This window comes from Homarus americanus, unplaced genomic scaffold, assembly GCF_018991925.1.
Source record: "Homarus americanus isolate GMGI-L3 unplaced genomic scaffold, GMGI_Hamer_2.0 scaffold43152, whole genome shotgun sequence".
Classification (NCBI taxonomy): domain Eukaryota; kingdom Metazoa; phylum Arthropoda; class Malacostraca; order Decapoda; family Nephropidae; genus Homarus; species Homarus americanus.
The window spans coordinates 31,961-52,500 of NW_024720226.1; the positions used below are offsets into that span (position 1 = coordinate 31,961).

A 20,540-nucleotide genomic window follows, 5' to 3' on the forward strand; every position below is an offset into this window, starting at 1 on the left:
TTCCATTTAAAATTTTGGGTTTTAGGCCCAAAATGTTCAATTTTCATGTTGCCATCTATCACTATTGTACTGAAATGAGACACCGGAAAATCGTATTGGCAGTTTTATTTAGTAATGTTTGACAATTGGTATCAAGATTGTTTACTTTCCTCCTTATAGTAATGATTGCGAGCAAGAACACAAGCCACACGGAACCTCTGTATTACAACGACTGACTCTACTGTTGCAAACGCGATATACAAAAGCGGCCACACAATGCAAACATTACGCACAGACACGTACACACACACATACATATGCTCACATACTATACTCTTCACCTCTTGAGCTTGGTGAGCGAGGCCAGGTCCTGCTTGCTCCTGTTCCTAGACATCAGAAGTCTGCTCACCAATTGGGACTTGATCACCCCATCCCTTTTCTCGTGACTGTAGACATGGGCAGCAGCCTCTGTGACCAGTTTGACACACCTCTCCACACTCTGAATATGTGAAGGCCAGTCTGGCACCTCTAGAGGCCTGTGCACAAACTGCTTGACTTGATCTGTGATGAGGGACCAGGTGAGGGGAGGTTCAATGACCCCAGTGGTCCAGTCTATCAGCTCTGATAGCTTGGTGACATTTGGATTTGCCAGGTGTTCTCCTGGGCCTGACAGAGTTGTCACCATTCCGTGTCTCCTCATTTCCTTCCCCCTCAACTCCAGTATCCTGTCCACTGCCTCTCTCCTCTCATCCTCCACCTCACTGCACAGCATGGCCTGCAACACTGCCTCTGGGTGTGCATCCCAGGCTGACCTCCTCACAGTGGGCATCACTGTGTCCAGCACCTTCTTCTTCTTCTGACTTCTCAGCAGCTCCAGCTGGTACAAAATGTGCCTGGGCCCCTCCACCCAGCTGTGGTTGACTTTGATGTTGTACCCGTTAGTCAAGTACACCCCCACTATGAACTCCACTATTAGCTTGAGATTCTTCTTGTGCTTCCCCTTCAGTCCATGCTTAGACACCCACAGTCTGCACAATAGGTAATGTCTTTCTATTTACCACCAACTGAGTACTTATGAATCATTTGTTTCTTATTCAACACTTTTGTGTATTTAATTATCACAAGCTGACGGCATGGGAAGACTACCTCAACTTTTCTGCGTAACATAAGAAAGAAAGAAAGAAAGAAAGAAAGAAAGAAAGAACATTCCATACCTAAAACTTAAATGATGAAAGTAACCAACCCATTCCTTACCTGGGTCTAATAATGTCAGCAAGAGAACTGTAGATATACTTTTTCCCTTCCATATCCGAGATGATATTGTCTCTAAATATCGATTCCTTTACTGTTCGTTCAGTAATTGCTCTGTAAGTGTGTGTCAATTACGGTTGGCCGCCACACAGACACACACGTACGAGAAACATGCGTACGAGGTAAGGAAGCACGTATACAGTATTGCTAGTTTAAGAGGAGATTGACCTGGCGCTCTAATGGTCACGTTCCTCAATACAGGGAAACAAATAGGACTGAGAGAAGAACTTTTACTCACGATTTATGTTGTATCTCTTGTATAATAATAATAATAATAATAATAATAATAATAATAATAATAATAATAATAATAATAATAACAACAATAATAATAATAATAATAATAATAATAATAATAATAATAATAATAATAATAACCAGCAACCAATCAACATGTAGCTACCATAAGCAACAGCCAATCAGCATCTCAGAATGGTGTACTGTAGAGTCAGCTGGTGTTGACATAGTGGTGTACAAGACATTCAGATAAAGATTAACTTGGTGTATTATTACATGTGGAAGACTGTATTATTTTTGCTCTTTAAAGCACACAAACACACATACACACATATCTATCTAACTATCTATCTAATGTTCCTACGACAGGAGAAATGACTGATGATGAGTTAGAAATGTGTAGTACGTTAAATAGTCATTTTCGCTCCATATTCACAAATGAAAACCTAGCACAGTTTCCAGAAGTTCATAAGGTATATAACGACGGTATAGAAAATATGTTGATGAATATCAATATTACTAGTAATGATGTGCTTAAAGTAATTAACAAACTGAAGCCTCATAAATCGCCTGGTCCAGACGAGGTATATGCTAGAATATTAAAAGAATGTAGAGATGAGTTGAGTAATCCATTAGCAGTTTAATTTAATAAGTCATTAGAATCGGGCCTAGTTCCAGAAGCTTGGAAACTTGCAAATGTAGTTCCGATTTTCAAAAAGGGTGATAAATCAATAGCATCAAATTACCGTCCCATTAGTCTCACGTCAATCATAGGCAAGTTGCTAGAGTCAATAATTGCTACAAAAATCAGAAGCCACCTTGAAACATTCAACTTAATTCATTCTTCTCAGCACGGGTTCACCCAGGGACGTTCTTGTCTCACAAATTTGCTTAGCTTTTTCTCAGAAGTATATGAAGCGGTAGATAATGATAAGTCATATGATATAATTTATTTAGATTTCAGTAAAGCATTCGATAGAGTTCCTCATGAGAGATTGATAAGGAAGGTAGAAGCACATGGAATAGGTGGATCAGTATTAAAATGGATTAGGTCATGGTTAACTGGTAGGAAACAAAGAGTCAGCATAAATGGATTAAAGTCAGACTGGGGTGCGGTCAAAAGCGGAGTTCCCCAGGGAGCTGTATTAGGCCCTCTGCTGTTTGTTATATTCATTAATGATCTTGATTCAGGCATAACTAGTAGGATTAGTAAATTTGCAGATGACACCAAAATGGGGAGTGATAAATTCAGACAGTGACTTTGAACACCTTCAAAGAGATCTAGATACCTTGCATGAGTGGTCAGTAGACTGGCAAATGAATTTTAATACTGATAAATGCAAGGTACTACAGATAGGGAAGACGAATACAAACGTTAAGTATAAACTAGGTAACACGGAAATATAAAACTCAGTTTGTGAAAAAGATCTAGGTGTATTTGTTAGCAACGACTTGAAACCTAGAAAACAATGTATTAGCGTTCGCAACAAGGCAAACAGGATTCTTGGGTTCATATCTAGGTCTGTGAGTAACAGAACTGCTGACGTTATCTTGAAACTTTACCTAGCATTAGTGAGGCCACACATGGATTATGCGGTTCAGTTCTGATGTCCTTATTATAGAATGGACATAGATTCTTTGGAGAGAGTACAAAGAAGAATGACAAAAATGATCCATAATATTAGAAACCTTCCATATGAAGAAAGACTGAAAAGCTTAGGCTTACATTCATTAGAGAGGCGTAGAGTTAGGGAGATATGATAGAGGTGTACAAGTGGGTAAATGGGGATTAACAAGGGTAAAATGGAAGATGTTCTGAAGCTCAGTAATAACGAAATAACTAGAACAAATGGCTTTAAATTAGATAAATTCCGATTCAGAAAGGATATAGGCAAGCACTGATTTGGTAATAGAGTTGTGGATATGTGGAATAGGCTACCGAGTGCTATAGTAGGATCGGGGACGCTAGGGAGCTTCTTCAAGACGAAGTTGGATAGGCACATGGAAGTGCTGGGATGGGTGTGAAAGGGATCTGCCCTGTATGGGCCAGTCGGCCTCCTGCAGTATCCCACTTTCTTATGTTCTTATGTAATATAGCACTTGGATAATGACCCGCGACCAGCCATTATTAATGCATTATTCACATGACTTAAGTACAATAATGACATAACGTAGAGTGTAATTTATATGTAAATTATCACAATGTTTTCTCTATATTAGTCTATTATCAATGTGTCTAAATTACTGATGAGTTGCGGGAACACTTACCAACACAGGAGTGAGAACTCTCCAAGGACTATGAAAGTTGTGAGTAGCAGCGCGTGAGGTAGTGTGAGGAGCACAGTGCCTCGTGAACAACAAACTCATAACAACTGTGAGTATTCTCCCGATACTCCTAGTTGTTGAAACTTTGTCACTCTTGGACGACATTAAAAACGAATTAAAGTTACGATGGTTGTTGTTGTTTTATATATAACTTGCGCGAGAATAAGATCAAATGCCTAAAGTTTTGAAGGCATTACAGATTTTGTTGGAGAAGTTTGTGGTATCACTGCCAGTGCCAGGGTATGTGTGGCTTACACCTTCAGTTCATATATATATATATATATATATATATATATATATATATATATATATATATATATATATATATATATATATATATATATATATATATATATATATATATATATATATAAATATATATATTTCATGTAAATCCACAATGGATAAGATAAATCTTGATAAAATCACACGGGAAAATGGAAACAACGGAGTACCTTAGCTTTCGTCTTTATTCAAGACATCTTCAGAGGCAACAGGATTACATGGACAGAGAGAGGCTTAAATATACAGGGTGACCTAAAAACATGAGGTCAGGTCATAATGATGACATCCACTAATCCCCACACCAACACACACGTAGAGGAGCTTAAGAGAAGGGTGGTGACGTGACTAGCCAGGTCAGGTCAGGAAAAAGGGACCCACAAAATAACTATCATACATCTAGATCAAAGGTTTTCAAAGCATTTTAAACTTTGGGCCACTGACAAATAAATTTATGTATGTGTGCGTGTGTGTGTGTGTGTGTGTACGTATAATGTTTATTTACAGAGAATACAGTAATATTAAGTGAGAAACAGACATAAACAGTGAATCAAAAGACAGACATAAAGACTATGTCTACATAATACTAGCACGGTAACTTGTCTTTTAGCCAGAGGGAATTAAATCAGTGCTCATATAAGCTGAGACGACGTGGCCAGTGTGACTCTTTGAGTTTACACCCAAGCAGCGGTCTGACCTGAGTTACACTTCTAATTATATGTCTGGGTCTGGCGTCAACACCAGGTAGGAGCCGACAAGAGTGGCCACTACCCGCCCTGAATATTTCAACTCAACTGACATTATGAGTCAGTATTCTCACGGGGACCGTCCTATAGCAAACACACGCACACAAGCGGACAGAGGCAGGTACATTACACACCCCAGAGAAGACTTTAGTAATGGAAGTGAATTATTCATCTCACACATGTTCAGCAAAAAGATCTGAAAGAGGAGTCTAAACTCTTGGCTTCAATAGCAGTATAAGAATCTTTCCTATAATCGACTAGACAACAGCTCGAACTAACCATTCCTACATTTAAAAAATCTTGTTTGTTTTGGAAATGTGATAATGATCTTTTGTTTCCAATATTATAATACTATTATTTTTATCGACACATGTGATGCTGAAAACTATGTAAAAAAAATCTGTTTGGTCACCTGAAGAATAGCATAAATTAACCATTTACTAGTTGAAATATTTGTCTAATACATGTTTTTTTTTAGGGCAGGTCTGAATTCTTAAGACCCAAAGTCTAATTATACTAAGTCAATCCATGCACAGGAGGTGGAGCTTATTATGTGACGTCATTGGCCGTAGTGGAAGAAAACGGTAGTAGGAGGGATTACATTAGAAGACTAACACTCTCCTCAAGGCTGACCTCCTCAAGACTCCTCAAGACTGAAGACTGACTGACAACTCCTCAAGACTGACTGACACTCAAGGCTGACACTCCTCAAGACTGACTGACACTCTCCTCAAGGCTGACACTCCTCAAGACTGACAAAGGCTGACACTCCTCAAGACCCGACTGACACTCTCCTCAAGGCTGACACTCCTCAAGACTGACTGACACTCTCCCCAAGGCTGACACTCCTCAAGACTGACTGACACTCTCCTCAAGGCTGACACTCCTCAAGACTGACTGACACTCTCCCCAAGGCTGACACTCCTCAAGACTGACTGACACTCTCCCCAAGGCTGACACTCCTCAAGACTGACTGACACTCTCCCCAAGGCTGACACTCCTCAAGACTGACTGACACTCTCCCCAAGGCAGCCACTCTTCTCAAGACTGACACTTTCCACAAAACTAAAACTCTTTCAATGCTGACACACTCAAGGTTGACACTCTTCTGTAGGCTGACACACTTCTCAAGGCTGACTCACTCGTTGAGGCTGACGCGGTACTGGAGTTGACAGCTCTCTCTCTCTCTCTCTCTCTCTCTTTTTCTATCTATCTATCTATCTATCTATCTATCTATCAATCTATCTATCTATCTTTGCCAAGGCTTTGTTCGTACAGCAACCAACCCTAACCAGAATCCGATCCTCTAACAGCGTGTTTTAGTGTTGGAAATAAACGTAGAGTAAAGGCTATTTTATTTGCTTGAGTAATTACCCAGGTAACATTCAGGTTACATTTCGTTTTAGTGCAGAGAGAGTGAGAGAGGAAGAAAGCGTGAGAGGAAGAAAGTTGGAGAAAGTGAGAGTGAGAGTAAAGAGTGAGAGGAAGAAAGTTGGAGAAAGAAGAAAAAATATGGAGAAAGAGGGAGACAGTGAGAGAGGAAGAAAGTTAGGGTAAAGTGGGAGAGGAAAAGGTTGGCGGGAGAGGGAGAGAGGAAAAAAGTTGGAGGCAGAGGGAGAGAGAGTGAGAGGAGGCAGAAAGATGGCGGGAGAGACAGAGTGAGAGGTGAAGCGATGGTTAGAGAAGGGTGAAGGGAGGGAGGGGTCGAGTGTGAAATGGGGAGAGTAAAAAGTAGAAAGAGGGAAAGGGAGAGAGGTAGAAAGCTAGAGGACGAAGAAGAGAGAAGGAAAGGAAAGATAAGGATAAGGAGTAGGGTGAGTGAGTGGGGGTAAAGAATGAGGGGGTGAGTGGGGTAGAGAGCGAAAGAGGAGAGGGAGAAGAGTGGGAAGAGTAAATGGTGGAGGAAACGAGAGGGGGGGAAATAGGTAACAAGGAATTGATAGAGAGAGAGAGAGAGAGAGAGAGAGAGAGAGAGTTTATTACAACGCTTATCGGAGAATCAGTCTACTCTGAACAATAATTTGCTCTGATCTTACCCAAATTGCCAATCGATGTGACACACGTAGGAGCCTGACATGCCCGGGACGCCAGAGAAGACCTTGAACTTATGACACAGACAATAGCAATTTATCTCAAATTTACGAAACAATAAATAACAGTTGATTTGAACTTATGTCACAAGAATTCAATTTTCCCTTGAACTTACGCTACAAGTTAATTATTTTTTTTTTACTTACGAACAAAAGTGAACCATTTTCTTTGAACTTAAGACACAAGGAACCATAATTGTTTCTTTGAGTGTAAGAGGAAATCTAATTCACAATAAGGAAACTAAGCTATATATGACGTAACTAAATACGGAAAAAACAAAACACTAACAGGAATAACACCAAGTTAACGTTGTTCCCTTTTACAAACATATCACAATAAAAACACAAACATCAAAGGCATATTTTTTTCCCCCAGGTTTTACAGAGGAAAGATTTTTAATTTTTTTCTAGGAAGGAGTGAAAGGCACCGACAGATGGACAACCTTACCTGATACTGGGAAATCCTGGGATAAACAAAATCAACAGGAGACTATTACTATTACCAAACTAGGATTGCTATTATTTTTGGCGTTTCTTCAAAGTATTTATTTGAGTATAAGTGATAATTTTCCTTAGCAGTTAGTGTATTTTGGGTTAGTTTTGGATTCATCGGAACTTTCAATACAATAAAATGTGTAAGCAAAATTAAGATTAACAAAAATATAACCTATAACATCTGACGCATATAAAAATCAATAATTAAAATCGCCCTAAGAAAAATTATACGGATATTTTTCTCTGCAATCTTTCAGACAATTTTATTACCAGGAACAAAGACCAACACTCAGACCTCCCCATAACTGATTCCTATACACTTACTTTATTGATAGAATTATATTAACTCCTTGTGTAAAAGATTTGTAAACAATATCCCCCCCAAATTTTTTTATCTGTGTGTGTGTGTGTGTGTGTGTGTGTGTGTTAATAAAAGAGTATTCTTATATACAGACTATACAGAGCCGTCCCTATGGGGTGCGGGGCTCAGGGCAAATCATCCACTGCGGGGCCCCTTTGCATTCTTAATATATATATCTTTCATATGTTCCCCCATTTGACAATCTTCGCATGCAAAAGTCGTCTGAAAAGTGTAGGTTTTCACCATATTTTTGGGAAACACATAATTTTCACTAGATACCTTAACAGGTCCCTTCTCTACCAAAATATAAATTGTCGTAGTGTCCAGTAAATGTGGTCAGTTGCCTGGATCACATAGATCTTCATCAGCATGACCGTTAGCGAAGGTAGTGTCCATTTTAAAAGCCTAAGTATTTGTTCAGTACTCTCCTCTTCCTCAGCTTGAGTATGACCCACACTATAACCATCACAGTCGCTCAGTCCTTTTTTGCACTAGTTTCTGGTGTTTTTGAAAGCACATATTTTTCTAGGGAACCTTTCATTGATATTTCGATTTCTTCTCTCTTCCTTTTCTCTGCACCCGAGATGTATTTTCTGTAACTGTCTCTGTCCCTGCTGGCCATGGTATAATAAAAAAAACAGGGCTGAGTACGATAGTAAAATAATGTATTTCAACAATTTCACAAAACACAAATCACGGACAGGCGGCCGCTGCCCGGGGCGGTCGCACCGGTTACCATATCCTAGGGACGGCTATGCTTATATACAGTATTCTCCCCTATCTCTTATATCATCGAAGAGGTTAACAGCAGCACGGCAACACAGCACGGCAACACAACACGGCAATACAGCACGACAACACAGTACGACAATACAGCACGTCAACACAGTACAACACTGCGGCAACACAGCACGACAACACGCTCCTCCACCACCGTAAAACAGTGTATACATGTGTGGTTTTCTTTAATCCGGTGGGTAAAAATGGTGTAGGCAAGGCTCCTCTCCCCAGTATTAAGAGTGTCTCCCCTCGTAAAAGAATATATACTGCTGGCCCTTCACCTCCTAAAACGAAATTATGAACTCAGGTGCAGAATTTTTGGCCCCTAACTCGCTCTGTTTATGCAATTTTTCTCTTTATTTTTCCTTCATATATGACAGTTTATCTGAACCACGTAGCTAGAAATGGAGGGTCGTGTTATGCCAGTGGTACTGTCAGGCAAAGTGTTTGAGTGTGAGTGTTGTCGCAGTAGATGTTTGAGTCTGGATGATATACACAGTGGTTACTTTACTTCCGCAAACTTGGGTTTATGTGTTGGATCTCCCGCAAGGAGGGAGTGGATCCTCTTTCCCCAGCAGGTGAATCTTGCAGCATCCGCAGGGGCCTTGGTTAACGTCTACTGGCTGAATATTTTAAGGCACCACCGTGCCTCCGGTAGCTGGCTAGGATGAGGATGGTGGGTCGGCCCAGTTATAGATCTTGGTCACTAAATAATTCAGTTAAGTGAAACGGCCCATGTGTGTATGTGTGTATACATCTAAATACATACCCAGTATATAAATAAATAACTAATACACTGTATGTATGTATATATATATATATATATATATATATATATATATATATATATATATATATATATATATATATATATATATATATATATATATATATATAAGCAGACTTATTTCTTTTCCTGCCAAAGACGACAATGGACCACCAGTATTACAACAGCCCCTGAAGTTGGCTGTCACGGTGACCATGATACGGTACATCTTCAGGTAAAAGTATCTCGATATCTTAATGTTACCACCCCGACCTTCACCCCTGGGAACTGGACCTCATAAACACACCTGCACCTTCACACATTATAAAAAGATATACATGTATGTTGGCAGACTAACAGAGGTGGCGCCTTAACCAAAATATAAATAATAATGTACCAAAAACACGAGTCAACACACGCTTCATAATAATATGTTGTATCATTATCATGCTGCTCCTATATCCCCAGGTTAGTAATAACTTAATATTATGGCAGTATAATCACTTAGATACTTATAAGTGTTTTTTCTAGCACACTATATATATATATTTGCGACAATAACACAAAAAACACACACGGAAACTTGAGTAAAAAGCAAAAAGCACCTTTATGTGTATGTGTATGTGTGTGTGTGTGTGTGTGTGTGTGTGTGTGTGTGTGTGTGTGTGTGTGTGTGTGTGTGTGTGTGTGTGTGTGTCGATTCTCAGCATGACTCTTATTGCCCTCCCACGTATGCCACTGTAGCTCTGAAAAGTCTGTACCATGGGAAACTGTGGCTAGGAAAAATACACACACACACACGCACACATCAGATTAACAGCAGTGTTGGTTAACCTTTGTGGAGGGGTGTGGCGGTGCGGTGGTGGTACTGTGGTAATTCAGTGCTGTGGTGGGGCTGTGATAGTGAGGCAGCCGAGTGTCAGAGGTAAGGGTGAAGGGTAGAATAAATTACTGGTTTTCATGATGTAATTCTTTTTCTCATGTGGTTGTTTGTGGGAGAGAGACTTATGGCTGGCTATATTTTCGTTAGTAGGATAGACAGTCTCTCTCTCTCTCTCTCTCTCTCTCTCTCTCTCTCTCTCTCTCTCTCTCTCTCTCTCTGTCTCTCAATCTCCAAACCATGTACACATTTCCCATAGGTAACCAAACGGCAGAGGTGCTCATGGGGCTCCTGGAGTACACCACCCTGGATGGAAAAAAAAAAAAAGACATGGTGACGTCCATTTACATTTAATACAAATAATGACCGTCCATACAGGTGTGGAGTTCTCTTGTGTATGACTTAAAGCACCAGTTCAGGGGTTCAGCTTCACGGGTTCTCTAGGGTTAAGGGTTAAAAGCTTTAAGGGTTCAGAGGTGCAGTTTGAAGAGTTTAGGAATTGAGTTTCAAGAGGTTAAGGGTTCATTTTAAGGGTTGGGAGGCTCATATTCAAGGGTTTAAGGATTCAGTTTTAAGGGGTTTAGAGGTTCAGTTTCAAGGGTTTAAGGGCTCAGTCTTAAGGGTAAAAGGATTTAGTTTTAAGATTTTAGGGGGTTCAGTTTCAAGGGTTCTGAAGTTCAGTTTTAAAGATTCAGTCTCAAAGGTTCAGGGTTCTGGGGTTCAGTTTCATGGGTTCAAATTTTGTGTACTTGTTTCATTTCCACATGCAGAATTATTTTCATTTTATTAACAATTATATTAACTGTTAATATTTATAGGCATTTCTTTGTTTTTTGTTATTCATTTATTACGTGTCTTTGTTTACACTCTTTGTTATGTGTTTATGTATTTGTTTTTTCTTTGTGTGTATTTTTCTATTGGTAGTCAGTTCGTATTTTGCTTATCTATACACAATATTTATTAAGTATGAAGGTAAGGTATTATCTTGCTACTTATCACTTGCCGATAATTTCAATATACAGTATATCAGAACTCAGGTGTACAACGTATAGATCCTACAGTACTTTCCCAAGTACTGTATTAACCTGATGACCCTAACCAAACCTAAATTAACCTAACCTAACCTAACCTAATTCAGATAACGTTTGGCTATAGCATAACAGTAAACACGTGTGAAATAAAATAAAATGAACTATCATATATTGTACTGTACTGTACTGTACTGTACTGTACTGTACTTTACTGTCCTATACTGTACTGTACTGTACTGTACTGTACTGTACTGTACTGTACTGTACTGTACTGTACTGTATAATTATGCAATAATTCCAATAGACTTATAAATTTGGTGTAAATAAGTTAAGCCGATTTTGCAGTAGAGTCCATAACGTTTTAAAGTGTGATATGATGATTATCCCTTAAGTAAACAAACGATATACTGTATATCCGGTATACATATATTGAACAATGAGATCAGCATATGACAGTATATTTTGTATATTTCATCATGACAGCTTCGGAGCCGCCCATCTCCGTCATTATGTAAACTGTAAAACAAAACCATACAGCTTAATTACTAAGTTATAAAATATACATAAGTGCAAGGCATTTTACACACACACACACACACACACACACACACACACACACACACACACACACACACACACACACACACACACACCGAAATAACAAGTCTGTTCTTGCAGATGAAAGCGTCACATCGTCTCCTAGTTGCCCTGACGGCAGCCATACTGGTCACGGCGTCAGAGACATCAGGTGCGGGAGACGATGACCAAGGAGAAGGGTCGATACAGGGCGGCTATGAACCACAGTGGGAATATATCTTAAGAGCGAAGCAACTTTACGAGGACCAGCTTACAGAAGGAGTGTGGAGTAACCCAAGTGAGAAGAAATGGAAAAAAGATGAAGATGAGTGGTGGGCGCAGAAGATGTTTGAGGAAAAGTTGAATGACGCCATAAAATCAGGATCTTATAAAGTATTGGAGAACATACGCGTCATGAACTACCCCGAAAAAAGAGTTTGGAGGAAGGACGAGAAGTGGAAGAGGCGGAGGATGTCTTTGGAATACTTAGTCGAGGCGTTGAGGGAAAAAGATTCAGAGCTGCTACTCCAGGGGGACGGTTATGGAGATCTGACGGTGATCAGAGAAGAGGAGGCGAAGGAGGAGGCGAAGGAGGAGGAGACGGAAGAAAACGATGATGTGAGTGAGAGCCTGTGTGTGCCAGCTCAGGACATCTGGCCATGTGAGTGTGACGACAAAGATGGTCAGGTGGAAATCAGCTGTTTCGGAATAGTGAGCGCTGACATACTGGACAGGGTGAGTATCTGTGATTTATCATTTTATCACTTTTTAAATTAATGGAATGATAACTCTTTAAATACGATATCACCCCCCTCCCCCACCCAGAGTACATTGAATCACCTCATCAAAATGTCTTAACCCATGAGTACAATTGTCAATCCCGTTCCTAGAGTAGTTGTGACTGACTGTATACATTATTTATTATTTACTTTATACTGAATTAAATTGTTTGTGAATAAAGACAAAACAATAACAAGTCTATTCAAGGTTGGGATTTTGACGCAGTGGGGGAGTTAAGGCCTCTATGATAACCAACACCAAACAGAAACTTCAAATGTATAATTATACCTGGTGACGATATTACCTGGTGACAAATTGGCTATTGATGAATAATATTGACCACTGATGAATTGACCAGTGACGAATTGACCAGTGATGAAATGACCAGTGACGAATTGACCAGTGATGAATTGACCAGCGACGAATTGACCAGTGATGAATTACTGTGGGCACTCTATTCGTGGCAATTTCGCTTACTAAGGTCTTGGTCGGTGTGGGTACGTTATGTTAAGTCAATACTGTAATGTCTGTGTGTAGTGTCGGGACTTGAGTTAAACTTATCACCCCTGGAGGGAATAGACTGGGATTCTGAGGATTTTAACCAATAATAATGGAAACTTGCAGTGGAAATCTCTTTATCCTAGCAGCGTGTGTGTGTGTGTGTGTGTGTGTGTGTGTGTGTGTGTGTGTGTGTGTGTCTCCCATAATCATTTAACGGTTCTTGTCCAATGCAGAGAACGAGACTTAGTAAGCGAAAGTTACAGATTTAGTGAACGATGATCCATGATTGTGACCGTGTAAGCAGGTGACCACTGATAGAGGAGTCATAAAATTCGATATTCTTTAATTTTTTGCATCATCTTACGAGAAAATCAGAAGTTCTTATACTTAGAGGGGGTCAGAGAAAAGGTAAATGAAAAAAGAATGAAACAGATGTGTGATGCAATAGATAGATAAATAGATAGATAGATAGATAGATAGATAAGTTAGGTTAAGTTAGGTTAGTAGATTAGGTTAGCACTCGGGTGTTTAATCATCAAGTGAAATAAGCTAGGGTGCCTAATCTTCAAGTGATTCGATAGATAAATAGATAGATAGATAGATAGATAGATAGATAGATAGATAGAGATAAAAGGACAGACAGACAAACTTTAAGTACTCCAGAGCGAGGTCACAGGGATGGAACTAAGGTCTTGAAGGTGTAAACTCGAGTGTCTCCCCACTTGACTCAGGCCACACCCCCTTGACAAATGGGATTTCAGTGTTAATGAGATTTCTCCATTTTGGTGCTGAAGGGAGAGTGACTGGTTGTGATGGGCTGTGTATAGGAGATGGGTCGTAAGTAGGGATGGGTCGTAAGTAGGGATGGGTCGTAAGTAGGGATGGGTCGTAAGTAGGGATGGGTCGTGAGTAGGGATGGGTCGTAAGTAGGGACGGGTCGTGAGTAGGGATGGGTCGTGAGTGGAGGTAGGGTCGTAAGTAGGGGTGGGTCGTAAGTGGAGGTAGGGTCGTAAGTAGGGGTGGGTCGTAAGTGGAGGTAGGGTCGTAAGTAGGGGTGGGTCTCGTGAGTGAGAATTGGGTCGTAAGTAGGGATGGGTCGTAAGTAGGGATGGGTCGTAAGTAGGGATGGGTCGTAAATAGGGACGGGTCGTGAGTGGAGGTGGGGTCGTACACAGGAGGATTTATGTCATTACACAGACCAAATTACGTCACCACACTGGAACTTTACGATACCACCAACCAGGTCAAATTACGTCACCACATTGGAACTTTACGATTCCACCCACCACACCAAATTACCACATGGAAGTATTGGTTCCACGTTAACCTTAGTAAAAAAAATAAATTGCCTCGTAATCATGATAGCTTTACCTTAATTAATGTAAAAAAATATATATATATGAAAATTAAGCCATCGTAGTCAGGGATCGACGTCATTATCCCTGGTAAAATGATAAGAGTAATTCTCCTTAAGGTAAACTTTTCCCATTAAAATATTATGCATCAGTAACTAGGCCATTGGACTGGAATCACGAAATATATCTTAAGGGAACTGAATTATGGGGATTAATGATAGTTGTTGTCGTTTTATGGTAATTATATAATAATAATAATAATAATAATAATAATAATAATAATAATAATAATAATAATAATAATAATAGTAATGATAATAATAATAATAATAATAATAATAATAATAATAATAATAATAATAATAATAATAATAATAATAATAATAATAATAATAATAATAATAATAATAATAATAATAATAATAATAATAATAATAATAATAATAATAAATAAAAGCTGGATATTTTCCCACCAGAACACCAGAGAGAGGATTAGACAGCCAATCTCCTTGCAGGGGAGAATAAAAACACCTTTCCGTCCAGTGCCACTCAAGTGCCATTTCTCTCAAGTGCCAGTCAGGTGCCAGTCATATAGGACAAGAGACAACATGAAGCAATAGTTAGGCTGGCACTACATTTTGGGCCTGGACTTGGCATTCAGGTCACGGGTCCTAATATATCTCTTGATCACCCCTTGGTAGTGTGAGGATGACTGAGTGTCTGACTATATATATATTATCTTCCTTTGTTGTGCTCCTCGGTGGTGGTGCGGGGGAGGGGGTAGGGGGGGGGGTGAGGGGTCAGACAGATAATGAAGCACTAAGTAATAACAGGTGATGGATAACTGTCATGAATAGCCCGAGATAGTCGCCTTTATCCTAACTGTTTTGGCTTCCCCTGGCAGGTAAACAGAGCAGAATTGAGACATAAACAATTCTTCTGCAAATATCGCTGCCACTTTCTCAGTCTCGGGAAGAAGAGGAGGAGGGGGAACCTAACCTAACCTAACCTAACAATACAATATTTATGCCACACTCAGACTCCAGAACACAATGCCTCAAATCTGTGTTCGTCGTGGTATCTTTTAATAAACTTTCTAAATATTAAATACACATCCCTCAGGCCCTGATCCCAGAGTACCCGTTCAACAACATGACGAGGCTGTGGTCGATGTACTCCAAGCTGGGACACCTTCATAAGGAGATCCTGCGTGAGTAGCCCCCATGATCAATGCTTAGTTCAGTGTTGTCTAAGAGGAGGGTGTGGGGGGGGGGTGGTGTAGCAGGTGCTGGTTGGGTGTGGGAGGGTGTGAGAGAGAGGGTGTACTTCATGGGAGAGAGAGAAATGAAGAGTGAGAAAAGAGACAGAGAAAGAGAGGAGAAAATAGAGAGGGAAAGAGAGGGAGAAAAAAGACAGAGAAATGTGAGATAGATAGAGAGATAATGAAGGAGGAAACAAAACTGCAATATTCCCTGACCTAAAACACTATATTTCCACTGTTTTAAAAATATATATAAAAATCTTACACATCGTAATCACCTCATTGAATCACCTCCTCCCTCTCCCCACCATCGTCCCTCCTCTTATTACCCCCTTTATCGTCTTCTCCATCATTCTCCCCCTCTGTATCCCCTGCCCTCCCCCCTCCCACTTCCCCCTTTCTAATATTCACCGTCAAATGGATACCGCCTTTCTTTTTATAAGTTCTAAACTCTAAAGCGATCTGTGCATTTATTTTGTTCTGATCCTTTTCCGCTAAAAAATCTAAACGAATTTTCTGTTAGTTAAATCTGTTTCTTTTTCTCGGGAGTGTGGGATGCATTGGGTTGGTAAGAGATGGAGAGAATGTTAGAGAAGATGGAGAATTAGTAGGGGATGGAGGTGGTAGGGGATGGAGGGTGGTAGAGGATGGAGAATTAGTAGGGATGGAGGGTGGTAGGGGATGAATTAGTGGAGGATGGAGGGTGGTAGGGGGATGGAGGGGGTGGTAGGGGGGATGAAGGGAATTAGTAGAGAGGATCTGGAGGGATTCTGCGTGTTAGGGGGGTGGAGGAGGTGGTAGGATGAAGTGGCTTTATCACTGAGAGAGAGAGAGAGAGAGAGAGAGAGAGTATATGCATTGCTAATAATGTTTGTATTTTTTTCACTGTCTTATCTGAGCAAAAAATTCGTAATATTACTATGATATTTAAATTGCGTTTTACGATCACTATGTAGATCGGTCTGTATAATGAAGGCAATTTGGGAAGTTCATGTTTACACATTTTATTATTATTGTTTTAATCAACATTTACATAACTAATCACATATTAATCTACTTTATTTACTTTTATAATCAAGAAATATTTCAAGACATAAATTATTACATTTTCTTAATTAAATATTTTCCAATAATGATTTCCTTATTTACACACTTATTTCTAATTAACCTGGAAAGCAAGGTATTATAACCCTTAATTACTAGTCATAATACACGGAATAACGCTGATACGGGACTCTATTAAAATAAAAGCCTTGTAAAACACCAATACACTAAACAAAACTCATTATAACTCATTTAAAGTCTTGTTTTCTTAAGAGCTTTCAGTCCACTGTCGAGGTTAAGTGTACCTTCATTATGACGCTAAAGTCTACAACACAGCCTCTTAGAGCCTCGGTAATGGGGAAATAATGCTTGTATTCGTGAAGAGGACTACCATCAATGTTTGGTTAGCAACAGAGAGAGAGAGAGAGAGAGACTAAAAATTTAATGTTCCCTCACCTGTAACACTGTATTTATCTACAAAAGCGACGAAGATAGATAGATAGATAGATAGAGAATTATTACTTAAAACAGACAATCACAGAATCACGATGATCAAACAGAGGAAAAAACCAAAATAATAAGAGAGAGGAGAAAATAAGATCACAGAAAGCCTAAAGAAAGATTCCTGATAACCATAAAGAGAAAATAAAGCTCCACCCCAAAAAAAATAAATAACCACATAAGTTACTCGGTGAAAATACAAAAAGTGAAAACCAACTTTAACTCACAAACTTTAAGGGGAGTTGGGAGTGGAGGTTGGGTGGGTGGGGGGCATGTTGGGTGTGGGGGACGTCGGTACAGGTGATTGGCATGGTGCTGGTGGGTGGGTGATTGGCATGTTGGTGGGTGGGTGTGTCGGTGTTGGTGGGGGGGCGGTTGAGGGTCGGTGTTGGTGGGGTAAAAGCGAGGTGTTGGTGGTAAAAGCTGATGGGTTGGCGTGGGTGGGGGTTAAACAGGTGGGGGCAGAAGCATGGGTGGGGTGTGTCGGTGTTGGTGGGTGGGGTTAAAGCGGTGTTGGTGGGTAGTGTGGGTGTCGGTGTTGGTGTGGTAAAGCGAGGTCGGGTGGGGGTGTTGATATTTGCGTTGGTGGGGAGGTAAAATCCGTCGAAGGCGGGTAAAGCGATGGTCGGTGTTGGTGGGGTAATGGGTGTTTGCGCGTTGGTGGTGTGGGTGTCGGTGTTGGTGGTGGGGCGGTTGAGGGTCGGTGTTGGTGGGTGGGGGTGTTGAGGGTCGGTGGGTGGGGTGGGCGGCGATGGGTGATTGGGCGTACAGGGGTTAGTGTGGGTGTCGGTGGTTAGTGTGGGGTGTGTGGAGGGTCGGTGTTGGTGGGTGTGTGGGGTGTCGGTGTTGGGTAAAAGTGAGGCTGGTGTTGGTGGGTGAAGGTGTCGGTGTTGGTGGGTGTCATGTTGGTGGGTGTGGGTGCTGGTGTTGGTGGGGGTGGGCAAAGTGATACCGTGCTGGTGGGTGGGGTGGGTGTCGGTGTTGGGTATTGAGGGTCGGTGATGGTGGGGTGGGAGTGTGTTGAGGGTCGGTGTTGGTGGGGTGGGGGTGTGGGGTGTCGGTGTTGGTGGGGTGGGGGTTGGGTGTGTGGTGTTGGGGGTTATGGGGAGTTTCTTCTTTATTTCTGTTGGTGCTGAGAACTTACACACCTGTCTGTCGTTGGGTATGACGCGTGGCAGTGTTACCAGGTATATTATGCTCTTGGTTGAGGATGTGGAAGATGAAAGATGGTGAGACTCCGGCTGGGGTATAGAGAAGGCAAAGCTCTGAGAGAGTACACTATTGTTACTACTACTACTTTTTTTTTTTTAAACGTGGCCTCCAGCCTCCCCCAATAGCCACACCTTCGCCACCATTTTATTACCTTAAAATTAATTATCCTAATACAAAGTAGCTACCCTAGCTGTGTTGATAGTTGAGCCGCAGATCTATGCGGCATTCAGTGACTGTTGCCTCGTAGTCAATATCTGCAACTGTTGTCGGCTTTGGGGCCGATGTTCTCGTTCCCTTGAGGCAGAGCAAAGCAGACCTAAGAAGAGAGAAGGACAGTCGACACCTGCTGCTTCTGTTCGGAGATCACCTCCGCGAGTCTGGCGTAGAAGCATCTTGCACTTGGTCCCATCCCACCAGAGGTTGTGAACACCAGAGGAGTGAAGCTGCCTTGATCAACGTTCAGAATTCTCCCCATATGCCCTTATCTTGTCGTTCTCGTTCCTCCTGCGTACAACATCGAGAGCTAAGTTACGGTGACATGCGGCCATGGGATAAAAAATCCTGATGTCGAAGAAAGCTCGCTGTCCCCGCGTCCAGAATCCTCGGGCACTGACGTCAACACAACTTCGTTGGATGTGTTTGAAGTCCTATGTTGGAAATTCTCACCGTCCAATGGAAGGAGGGTCGGTTCTACCCTAACATCACGACAGATTCTTTTCAACATATTTGCTGTGAGGTCCCTTACTTCGCCATGCCTTATTCATGTGAAGACCCCTTTTTTGCACACCATAAGAACATAAGAACATAAGAAAATAAGGAGTCTGCAATAGGCCGGTTGGCCTGTGCATGGCAGCTTCTGTAGAGAGTTACTACCACTCTCTATCATCCATGAATCTATCTAGCCTCCTTTTGAAACTTTCCAGAGTTCCCGCACTTACTACAAAGTTGCTAAGCTTGTTCCACTCGTCCACCATCCTATTTGTGCACCAGTTTCTTCCTATCTCCCTCCTAAACCTAAACTTATCCAAGTTGAATCCGTTGCTCCGAGTCCTATCCTGCTCGGATATTATAAGAACTTTATCTATATCCCCTTTATTGATTCCTTTCACCCACTTAAATACTGCTATCATATCTCCCAGCACTCTTCGTCTTTCTAGGGAATGCAAGTTAAGTTTCTTTAACCTATCCTGATCGACGTCATAGGAAGAGCCACACACACATTAGGAGGGCAAGATGATGCATGTTTTAGGGACTATTCTTTTCTTGTTTTCTTTTTTTACGTTTTTCCTAGAGTAATTGTTCCTAGGCTCCATTTTGTAAACCTAGCGCTCGGACAAATTTGGCGTAACTCTTTTTATAGATGGCCCTGGATGTAGAGTGGGCAGTAGGTCAAGCTCTCTGAGTGGCCAATAAGTCTAGGATAGTGATTGGCTAATAAGTCTAGCATAATGAGTGGCCGGTAAGTCTAGCTTAGTGAGTGGCTGGTAAATCTCGCTGTCAGGGGCATGACTTGGCCCCATGCTCACAAGTGTAAGAGTCAAGGCCTCCTTAGTCTATATTATGACAGGAATGAGACGTAGAACGAGATGCTCACCCACTGATGCTGCTTTACTGATGTGACTCTGACCTTTTATATATTTTGACCATAAAAAACCCATAGACACTGAGATTACGACACTGCAATATATTACCACAAGAAGACAAACATCCACACAGTTAACCTTACTCAGAGTAGGACGAGGAAACTTGAAGAAGCTGAAGAACCCATTAATAACGTACTGCGAGATAGGTGAGGGACATGATGGAAACATTCAACATGATGCCAGGGATATATCATGAAGAAGTGTGACCACCAACATACCTCCTCAAGGGGGTCGACTGTTCCACTTGTAGTTGTGGAGTTTTGGGGGTCTGGTCTTCCTGCAACTTTTCTGTGAGCTGTGTCATAACTGCATTTATTATATTTTCGGTGCTGGTATCCTGTTTCTTTATTATAGTAGAGAAAGTCACTATCATAATGGTGATCA

The 20,540-nt window shown here is 41.0% G+C and overlaps 1 protein-coding gene across 1 annotated transcript in view; it reads left to right on the forward strand.

The window, feature by feature from the left end:
* Positions 1 to 10,189: 10,189 nt before the first annotated feature.
* Positions 10,190 to 20,540, forward strand: part of LOC121860460 (oplophorus-luciferin 2-monooxygenase non-catalytic subunit-like) — a 39,132-nt gene continuing 28,781 nt past the window's right edge. The window contains exons 1-3 of the mRNA XM_042357616.1: positions 10,190 to 10,297; positions 11,962 to 12,594; positions 15,618 to 15,705. Coding sequence (XP_042213550.1) covers positions 11,962 to 12,594; positions 15,618 to 15,705 — 721 coding nt within the window. The 5' untranslated portion in view covers positions 10,190 to 10,297. The remainder of the gene's footprint in view (positions 10,298 to 11,961; positions 12,595 to 15,617; positions 15,706 to 20,540) is intronic.